Source organism: Elaeis guineensis, chromosome 10, assembly GCF_000442705.2.
Source record: "Elaeis guineensis isolate ETL-2024a chromosome 10, EG11, whole genome shotgun sequence".
Lineage (NCBI taxonomy): Eukaryota > Viridiplantae > Streptophyta > Magnoliopsida > Arecales > Arecaceae > Elaeis > Elaeis guineensis.
In genome coordinates this window covers 12359944-12371443 of record NC_026002.2, presented here as the reverse complement: position 1 = coordinate 12371443, position 11500 = coordinate 12359944, and the positions used below count along the sequence as shown (strand labels likewise).

The 11500-nt window shown below is 35.3% G+C and overlaps 1 protein-coding gene across 2 annotated transcripts; it reads left to right on the top strand.

The window, feature by feature from the left end:
• Positions 1–167: 167 nt before the first annotated feature.
• On the top strand, positions 168–8422 carry LOC140851957 (E3 ubiquitin protein ligase RIE1-like). 2 transcript variants are annotated; one of them, XM_073244419.1, is made up of 5 exons: positions 168–764; positions 3365–3484; positions 4385–4517; positions 4609–4767; positions 7860–8422. In XM_073244419.1, the coding sequence occupies exons 1-5, from the start codon at positions 277–279 to the stop codon at positions 8019–8021; spliced, it is 1062 nt and encodes a 353-aa protein (XP_073100520.1). In that variant the 5' UTR covers positions 168–276; the 3' UTR covers positions 8022–8422. The 2 variants fall into 2 exon arrangements, with proteins under 2 accessions (XP_073100520.1, XP_073100519.1); XM_073244418.1 differs by having other exon boundaries at positions 168–773.
• The last annotated feature ends 3078 nt before the right edge of the window (positions 8423–11500 follow it).

Genomic DNA, 11500 nt, shown 5'->3' with positions numbered 1-11500 from the left:
ATGATCCCTAGCCCAAATCACAACTACCGTTCTTCCCGCATCCCACCAGAAAGCCAACAGAAAAACCATAATAGCAACTTCCAGAGCTCCTCTCACCAAAAAAAAAAAAAAAATAAAAAAATATTTATACGTATATATATATAAATATATAAAGAGAGAACTTTCCTTCATGGGGTTGGCTCTCTTCTTTTGTATAGGAATGTCACTAGTTTCTACCTATTAATATAGTGGGGTAAAGAAAGAAAGACCTGAGAGAGAAGAGAAAGAGAGAGGGGTATGGAAGAAGGGGCTTCGACCGCGACGGTCTCCCCGGAGCCACTGCTTCGGCCGGCCCGGGCGCCGGCTAGGCCGAGCCGGGTGGCGGCCATTCTGGGTCGGGCGGCGGGCCGGCGGGGCCCCTCGATGCTGGTGCGCGAGACCGCGGCACGGCAGTTGGAGGAGCGGCGCGCCGACTGGGCCTACTCCCGGCCGGTGGTGGCGCTCGACATCGCCTGGAACCTGGCCTTCGCCGCGGTGTCCGTTGCGGTGTTGGGGGCCACAACCCGAGAGCGGCCCAACACGCCGGTTCGGATCTGGATCGCTGGGTACGCGGTCCAGTGTGTTGTCCACGTGGCGCTGGTCTGGGCGGAGTACCGGCGGCGGAGGGCACGGCCGCGCGGGGTCGAGGAGGGGGGCGGCGGGGAGAGGGCGCGGTCGGACTCCGATGCCGGCGACAGTGAGGAGGATGGGGAGGAGGGCGGAGCGGGGAGAAGTCCGCAGTCCAGGTATGTGAGGTTCGATGTCTGACCAAAATTTGTTGAACTTTCACGAAAGTTGGGATTTTTTTTTTTTTTTTTGTTCTTTATACTTAGGGTTAGGGTTTATGTGGTTTTGTTTTAAATTTCAATGACATGAAAATTATGGTAATCTCATATTGCCAAGGTTTGCTTGATTTATGTGAAAGTCTGAGTGATTTCTCTTGAGGTTTTTCTTTTCCTTTTTTTTTTTTATTGAGATAAAGAGCTATGCTGTTAGATTTGAATTTGAGGTGGTTAAGAGGAGAAATTTTGGTACTTTGGTTCTAGTGTTGAGCCCTAACCTATTCCAAAGTAATGAAGGGCTTAAATGGGGAGGAGAGTTTAAATTTTGTGCTCTCCTGTAATGTTTATTTGTTATTTTTTAAATGATATTGTGCAGTTAACAATCTGGAGCCATGAGGACTATGTGAATCTGTAGGAGGAGAGAGGGAAAGATGGTGATATGAATGCGTCGCTTTAGAATTTTTGAATAAGCAAATTCCTTAGCAGGGATTGGGTTTTGAGGGTTGGAAATTTTGGGGACATGGTTTGACGAAATATGACGCACTAGGGGAGGTTTTTGATGGCTGGGATGTGTTCTGGAGCTGTATATAGTATAGGAGCATGTGAGGAGTTCTTCAGCAGCTCAACAGTCAGGTGCTTGATATATTAGAAAGAATGGGACTTATTTGTAGTTGCCCTTGAGTTTCTTATTGAGGAAGAGAACAATTTTGTTAGGATAGAATGTTAGTTGGCATAGGAGAGAAATAACTACATTTGGATTCAAGGACTGCAGCTTGTACCGGGACAAAGTCTTCTAGTATTGGATGAAAGTGTACCAGTTATGAATTGAATTTTGAGTTTCATTATAGTGTTATCCTATAATATAATATTTTTATTTTCATCAATAGGATGACGACTATGTGTTTTGGGAGTTCTGATATACTTTCACAAAGTGGATCCATTGCCATGGCCCAAATGTTGGGGGATGATGATAAATATATGCAAGGAATATGCAGAGGTAAGAATGAATGAAAAGGCAAGAAGATAATGTGGAGGACACTTAGCATGCCAGGGAAGTTTACTTAGCCCACGCAAGTCTGCTAAATGGAATTTCTACCTAAAGCTCAACATTTGTTTTTAATATCCATAAGTATGACTAGAAGAACCTGGAAAAATCTTGAAACTAGCAGTAGCTGGCTGAATGTAAATCAAATTTTGATCAGAAAGTAATGCCTCCAAAACTTATTATATGCTTGCAATATTGTTCAAGCTGGAATGCTGTCTGATCTTCGGCTAAATTGTGACTAATTATGCCAATTAGATTGCTCTTGTTCAGAGCTTGCGGACATGGCTGTGCAGAAGGTTGATCTCAAATGGTTGAATATTTTGTATTCCTAATTTTCTGCTCTTTTCTGTTGATTAGGATTTTACAGTGAGTTTATCCAAATCTTAGTACCTGAAGCTGAAGTATGTGGGAGCAGAGTTGGTGCAGGTGCAGGTAAGGGGATCTCTTAGGGGGAAAAAAAGGAAACACTTGAGAAGCTCATGCGGGAGTGAGTTTCTTAAGATATTACAGAGTAGCTGTGCAACCTAACTAGAAGTTTCCTGGTACATGATCCAAATGCAGGGATCCTGCTTCTGGTTTGTTAAACCAGAAAAGGCTTCCTTTATGAGAAAATGGGTACTCGAGGCTCAGTAAAGGGTAGATAAATCACACTAACAAGGTCAAGTATGAACAAATATGCATAGAATTGTGGGCCTTGCTGTCCTGAGGCAATACTTTTTTAGAGGATAATTCTATTTTAGTGGTTTGTTGTGTGAGGGGACTTTGGGTTAGGAGAAATATTGCTAATGCATGTGACCGATTTAAGAGAAATGATTGATGATGTCTCTGATCTTAAGAGCATCTATTAATGAACTCTTTAAAAGCATCTTTTTATAAATACACTCTTCTTATATATGGGCATCTACTAGCCACACAAAAACATTAAACAAAGCCAGAGCATTTGAACTATTTCTACTTCCACCATCACTACTATTAAAAATATGGAAATTTTATAAAATTATAACATAATACTAAATTTTTACTTAACAAAAAAAAAAATGTAAACATATGAACTCACTGAAACTTTTATTTTAACGAAACAAACTCAAAACTTGAACTCCTTGAACACATTCGATTCTTGTGAACAGGTATTACATAGACTCTTTCCTAAGAATGAAAGTAAGGAATTTAAAGAAGTGTCCATTAACTATCGATACGCTGCAATATGTGTTGTCACTTGATAAACTTAACATTGTCCACGTGGCATTATAATCTGAGGAGTAAAAAAATGTTTATATGTATGATGTTATAATTTCATGAATTGTTCAAATCTTTCCCTTGGAAGAGAAGGATGTACCTCTTTGTCATCTTTATCAATCAACAAAAGAATAAATCTCTTTGTAATTTCAGTCACCTATTCTCATTTCATTTGCCCCTCTTGTTTAAGCAAAATATTTTAGGTTTCATGTGTTTCAGATATGTGCTAGTTCTTTGCCTTTTAGAAATTACAATTCTAATATGCAATGGTGACTGGTGTCAGTGCTGCAAAACGATGTGAATCTCTCAATACCATGGCATCCTTTCTGTGGTGGATTATTGGCTTCTATTGGGTGATTTCTGGTGGTGAAACTCTCTTGCAAAATGCTCCAAGGCTTTACTGGTAAGCTTAATGTTCATCTTGGAAATTACTTCTTGTTTTCTTTTTGAACATACCAAGTGGGAGTATAGATTATATAGTCTGGTATATGCACTGATTACCATCAATATCTTGAGCTTTTTAGGACTTTGATTGACAACTGCTAGGACCCTAGTCCTGAGCCTTACGGCCTGATGACCGAAGATATTGCCACCTCCTGGCCACTGTTATTGAAAGAGCATGTGCTCAAGATTGTTTTACACTGCTGATTTTAGCTTATTCTATCATAAATATTGCACCTTTGCTGATATATTGAACCTTTGCCTATAGTGTGCCGAGTTTCTTAAAGGATTAAAGTTTCTCGGTGACTCTTATAAATTTTATTTGAGATGCTAATTAAGATTTTCTTTTGAATTTTTTATATGATTAGGACCTTTTTTATTCTTTTGTCAGAATGACCTGTATGGGGATCACATTTTTGATGAATTTCTGAAAACAAAGATCCAACATATTTTCTCTCTTTCAATTTATGCTGAATCTTGGATGTTGGTATGTTGATGGCATGTAGTGAATTTCCAACTGCTGAAATAAGTTATACCCACTTTTCTCACAATTCCTCCTATAATAATTCATCTGGATTGACTTGAGATTTTTAACCTTTTGCATAATAATTTAGATGCTTATAATCCCCTAAATAAAAAGGCAACTCAATACCACCGGTCAATCACTTCCAGTTCTCCCCCTGCCCCCACCCCCTTTTCTTTCAACAAACACCGCTTTCACCCCTCTTCAGTTTTAGTCAATGTATTTTCTGGCTTTTCAATGTGATCAATAGGATCTGATTGCCTGTCAAAAATTATTTGGTTTCTTTGTATGTGCAAGTACTTCCTAACAATCTATCTTTCTTTATTATGACTTTTGCAGGTTGACTGTAGTTTTCCTAGCATTTGATGTCTTCTTTGCGATCTTTTGTGTGGCTTTGGCCTGCATTATTGGGATTGCACTTTGCTGCTGCTTGCCTTGCATTATTGCAATTCTTTATGCTGTGGCAGGCCAGGTAAGAATAGTAGGAGGATTCAATAGTCAACCAAGAAAGAAGTGATTCAAAAGAGCTCACAATGTTCATTCATTTTGTTCTGAATCAACAGGAAGGTGCATCAGATGCAGATATTAGCATTCTTTCGAGATATCGATATGCTGAGCATTTTGACAATGGACAAAAGACAACCGAAGAAGGATTGATGGTTCCCATTGCAAATAATGGTGGAATGTCAACAAGTGAACGTGTTTTAGTACATGAGGATGCGGTAAGGAAATGCAAATACAAGGTTATTTGATTAATTGACTTTATTATAAATGTAATAAATGCCAATTATGTTACTATTTAATTAGATTTTAAATTAATGTACGTGTCTTCATAAGGTACCATAGCATATATGAAATCCATACCTATGTTACTTGCATAAAACATATAATTTCCATAGAGCTAGATTTACTGTTGTGATGAGACTCACCTAATGGAATTATATTTATAATTACTTATAGATATTTTCCCTATTTTTCAACTTAAGTTCTAACTGATTGTCATTTATTAGTCTGTTCATTTTATTTAGCTTAATGGTTTTACCCAAACTAGGCTTAGAGGATGTCAAAAAATAGGCAGTACCCATCTTAGAATTTTATTTTACATTGCCAGTCCAAGAAATTAATTTCATTTGGTTTCTTCAGATTTTAAGTCTGTACTTATTAATTGCTTTCTTCCACAAGGTTTGAGTAATCAAGCAAAAGATGAAGATAGATGAGGTTTCTTGCTTCTCTCTTCAAGGAACAAAACCTGTAAAAATATAATCAAGTATGTAAAGATAATTCTTCTAATCACATCGTAAGTAAAGATGGTATCCTTGCACGCCTACCAAATGCTAAACAAAGATTGACATGAGTAATTAGGGTAATGAAAACTAAGTTCGCCATGATGGCTTTTTTCTTGCTTGCTCTAGTTGTGGAATAATTAGAGAATCACTTAAAAAACTACACATCATGCATGAACAACTAAATAATTCAAACACTTAAAATAGTGAATAAAATGACGCTCATTAGCTAGTAATTAAACCTGTATCCTTCGTAAAGTTGTGAAAGCAGTATTAAATAATGACCATCACAAGTAATAATGATTATTTTAATGCCAGAGACACGAAGTTGTCAACCATGTTGGTTATCTGTATAGACAATCAACTAATGTAAAAGGTAGACGAACAGATACATGGATCTTGCGGATCTTAATATAGCAAATGAGTATCAAGATTAGGCTATAAAGAGGCTAAGTTGGGATTAATACTGGCATAACTTGGACCTTGACATTTTGTATTCAGGTTAAGAGTTTGGATGTGGACCTGTCAGATTTACTGCCCGCATCAAGTTCTGCTACCAGATGAAAAAGATCCAAATAATTCAATTTATTAAATTAAGCTCCCAGACCGCAGCCAATATTCATATTCAATTTGGGTCAGGTTAGATTAGGTTTATATTTGGGTTCAACAAGTCTTCCATATCTGATTCATAAAACATAGAATGTCGAATCTTCAAATTTTCACATATTTGTGTATGAGAATATGAGATATTAGTTAATCTACCATTAACCAATAGACATTCTTAGTTTTAATTGTTCATTTCTATTAGCTAACTCGAGTGACTATTGAAGTTTAATTATCTTTACAACTCTAAACCTTTAGTCAAGCATTTCATTTTTGAAGGCTGAAAAGCACCAATGAAGGTCAGACTTCATCTAAGAGCTTGTGGTGGCAAGGAGCCAAGTTCTGGTAGGTTCAACATGGTGTCCGGTGGGGTTAGGCCTGGGTCTGTCTTAGACTATATGGGCTTGGGTGGTCAACTCAGCCTTCGCTTAGCCATTTTGATTTGTAAATCATGTGATTAGCTTTGTAACTTTAATCCATCATTCAGATATTTCTCTTTCAGAGGCTGAAAAACACAATTAAGGTCAATTAAGATCAAGCTTGATATAAGAGCTTGTGATGGAAAAGAGCCAAAGTCCAATGTGATTGACATCGTGTCTAGCAGGATCATCTTGTAAAATGTTCATTCTGGCTAGTGAAGGTGTTGTCTTATTAGGGATTTGGGCATTTAGCTGTGATCTTGATCCTGCTGGTATCAAATCTCAAGTTTCTTGATTTCTTCTTCCATTTTAATTTTGTCCGTTGCTTATAGTTTCACTGTAAAATCTATCGAATCAGTGAAGGTGCAGATGTAGATAATGATGGACTTCCATGAATTTTTCTGTCTGGTCACTTAATTCCCATTTTGGCAATTAAACATTTCTTATTCCTTCTCCCAGAAGTTGACAATCAGAGGTTGGTTGTGAGGTGCAGATTAGATTGGAAATACAGGACATTTCGTTGCTATCATTTCTTCTGACTTTTGGCTTTCTTTATATTAATATCAAATATTAAAATTCTGAAATGAATGACTGCGAAGATAATCTGTCATAGTGACTTCTTTTTGTGGGGCAGGGTGGGTGGGGGGGGGGGGTTTGTGGGGTTCTTTATAAAGAAGCAACTCTTTCTCTATTTCTCATGGGAGAATGTGCAATGACGAAAGAATTGAAGTATCCATACCTGTGCAGTACCTTGTTAGTATGGTATAGTAGTTTGCGAAGACAGTATGCCTCTTAGTGCTGGTACAGCAAAAACAAGGTGGTGTGCAATACCAGGAGGCACTGCTACTTAAATCTTTGATTAAGAACACTAACAGTTGTGAATTGGCACTTACATAAGCTTGTCTTGTTAATATTGTAATTCATAGTATCTTGACTGATTCGTTGTGAATCTACAGTTTTCCTGTAACTCAAACCAGAATATTTATGTCCCTTCAGCAAACTTCTAGATTATTACCATTATTTGAATATTGATTATATGCCATTAATTGCCTTTCATATCTAAGTTTCTTATACTAATCTTGTTCTGCAGTTTTTATTTTACTAACCTGCCTTTTCAGTCGGTTATGTTTACTCCAAAACATTCCGAGTCTTGTCCTCTTTGGTCATTTTTTCTGGTATTGGAGCATATTTGTTGGGCTCTTGGACTTTGCATTAACTCTCTACACTGTTTCCTTGTGCATCGATAATTGCATTTTGTGCACCATTTGTTAGGACTTACATCTTACAGATAATCATGTGTGGACCATAAATCCTATAAGCTTGTGTGTCCAAATTCTACTAATTGCAATATAGCTTTGCTTGAATGAGTTTGGAACACTATCACCAGTCTGGTACAGAATGTTCCTGTCCTTTCGGTGGATGGGATGTCCTATTATTCTCGACATACTTGAAAAACAGGGTGATTTAAGGTAGATTTTTGCTGTATCTGAATTTTTCTCCTCCTTTCAGGAGTGCTGCATTTGTCTGACACCATATGAAGATGGAACTGAGCTCCATGCACTTCCATGCAACCATCATTTCCACTCCACGTGCATTGTCAGATGGCTCCGGATCAATGCAACCTGCCCTCTTTGCAAGTACAACATTCTCAAGGGCAATGATATTCTCTGAATAACTGAAATCAACACAATCTCTCTCCTCTTCTGTATATAAGAATGCAAAAAGAATGAAGAAGTGCAGTTTTTGTAGATGAAGTTGTTGGTGCCAAAATTGACTCGTTGGGACTTCACACATTATCTTAGCATGGTGAGCTGATGTTTCCTTAAAAATGCAGATGAATGTTTGGTGCAGTTGGGTTGATTCGAAGATCGAGTCTTGTATAAATGTGGCTTGGCTTTACATTTGTTGAAAAGTATCGATCTTGTAACAGCTTTTGCCTTTTTTTCCTCTTTCACAAGTGAAGATCAGAAAGATTTTCATGCAGCAACTTTTCCTGTACCGGCTTTATTTCATCGTACTGGCTAATGGAATTTTAAAGTTTCAAGCTGTTGATGAAAGTATTACTTTGGTTATGGTGAACTTCTATGCAGTTGTTTTGTTTTCTTTTTCATTTTTGTAACATTTAAGTTGTTCTGGTAGTGGCCACTGAGAAGACCACCAAATATCAGTTACAAGCCTGCACTGCTAGCTTCACTTCAGTTGTTTATAGCATGAATTTTCTCAAAAAAAAGACATCTTATTTGTTAGAAGTGGTTGCTTTGAGAATGGAACTGTTGACGATCCTTGCTATCTTGATGGATCTTCATAAACATACTAGTTGCCATGACATTCGTGAAATTTTCACTTGGCTGTTTGTGTCAGCTTCACCTATTTTGCTCTTTGGTGCACCTTGGGGTCTCCTGTGCTGCGGGCGTTAGCTGGACGGATTTCAATGGGATCTGAACCTGAGCCCTTCGTCTTGATGGATTTTGTGCTCGGTACCAACAAAATGAAGAAGCTTGTAAACTACTCTTAAATGGCAAGTGCTCAATACTTTTGATAGCGACCGTGGATCATCCACGGTGCCCGGTTTGTACAGCAGTGTTGTGCGCTACTAAATATAGATGGCCATCAAACAAGGTGGTCTTACGTGTGATATACATATACAGCATGCATGCGTTGTTTGATGGCTCCGTGCAGTATTTTGCAATACAAACAGTACATCATAGAGGATACTAGATCTTGGATAGCAGCCAAGCCACCATCCATTGACTAATTTATTTTATTATTATTCTTTTATTGAATAGAGGAGGCTAAAGCTACCTTTCCACTACCAGTCCCGCCCCTTGTAGATCTTAGTCGAAGATCCTGGGCAAATTAAGTGTATCACTTATGGAACCAAGGCTTAAAATGGGGTCAACATGCTTGTGAGATCGTACCTCTCATGGCTTCAAACCCGAAGTAACAAATCAGATGTGTGGGGTTTTCGAAGATCTACAAAAGCAACAAAAATTGCAATAAATCTCATCCAGTGGATTTTTATTTTGAGACAGAAAGAAAGTGATCACATTAGGCTCTTTATTTGTCCGAAATTGGGCATGCCACAATTGTAGATGCCGTAGTTGATTTACGAGTGTTTAAAATAACTAAGTAGATGATTGGAATTTCAAGTCTTGTAATTAGAACTGCATCCTTTAACTGAAATTACAACAAATGACGGTCATATTTCCAATTACAGGAATCATTTCAATTAGAAATGTCCCTCAAAAGCATCCTCTCATCACTCTTCAAAATTTAAGTTTAATATCTATAATTTATTCACATAAATATATTATAAATATAAGTTTATTATTATAATATTCATTATCATTACAACAACAAATACTTTTATAATATTATATTGCTAAATTATTATTATTATACTGGTAGGAATATAACTATCATTATAATGATCATAATATACTTATTTAATCACTATTGTGACATAGTGATTTTTTTTTGGGGTAATAATAGTGATTGTTCATAAAACAAAAATATTACTACATCATAATTTTTCTATTATATAATAACAAATAGTTGTTGTAGTAAACCACAATATAAGTATATTTATAAATATAATAATATATCTGATTAACACAATAATAAATTATTCTATAGTGATATAAATACTATAGCAATTATTGTCATAATATTTTAATAATAATCACAAAATGGATAATTATTAGTATACTAAATAGTAATGTATATTAATATAATAATTATTGCTTCAACAATATAAATAATCATTTAATAAAATAGATATAACTATTATGATCATAATTATACATATTGTGGATTTTGCAAAAAAAATATTTTATATTTGATTCCACAAGAAAATGTTAGATTTTTTTTTCTTTTTTTCAACAACTCAATTCATATTTAGCTTCGTAAAAACTAAATTGCCCTTGCATTGACTAATGGCATATTTTTCTAATAAGGAGCTTTAATGGTACCATCTACTCATTTTTTTTTTTGATAGGGCATAGGAGTTTTTGCTTTTGATGACATATATAGCGTGCTTTCTTTTGATTCTTTTTGTTTTTCTTCTTTAAATATATCACACGAATAAAAAAAATATTTTCATTGAAACTTTTTTTCAAATACATGTTACTAAATAATAATTAATACTCTACTGAACAAACTAAGTGTACGTGATTGATGAATAATAAAAAAATTGAATAAAATAATTATTTTTTTGGGGGGGGGAAGGGCCGGGGGCAAGAGATTCGGTATCTAATAGACAAGTTAGTAGATTTTTTATCTATTTACGATTAATTTAAAAAAATATTAAAATAATATGAATTATAAATTATTTTGAATTAAACTTATCTTGTCAAAATTTATTGAAGTCAGTTGGACATAATTTGTGACTATCTGCCGTACAGATTCTGAAAATTTTCTAAGTTAGAAAACTAACACCTATATAGAAGATTATATAAAATATATATTTTTTGAAACTAAAATCAACGATAATTGATCTTTGGATGTTAGTGAGTCACAAAATAATTTTTAATAAATTTTGAGATCCTTTAACCTATTTATTTTGAAAAAAAAAAATTTTAAAAATTTTAGTTTGAAAAAAATTTAAACTAAAATCCAAGATTTGACTGCTTAGTTTTAAAAATTTTAATTTTTATAATATTTTTATTGATTCTAAATAGAAAGGTATTTGCTTATTTATATTTATGTTTTAAAGTTAATAAAAAATAAAATAAATAAATATATTAATTTAAAATCGTCAAAGGATGATTTATAAAATCGTCCTATTAAAAGGTGACTCATTTCTCTGATCAATCTGATTCCTAGCTGGAGGTCAGATTGGTGAGATGGCAAAGAAAATTATTTTTTGAAGAGATAATTTTCTTCTTCACAGTATTTTCGTAAATAATTTGATCTCAGTATTATTTGAATAATTTTTTTAAAAATTAATAATAAATAAATAAAAAATTCAAAGACAGTACTGCTGATATCTACTGGAAATAGAAAGATATGTCTTTTTTTTTTTTTTTTTTTGCAAGTGGAGGGCTCTAGTGGGTGATTGGACTGATAAATAATTAATGATCCAAGTGGCCCAAACGACCTGTGAATGTGATCAATTCAAGTTAAAATTAACACTCCGCATTACAGACAAT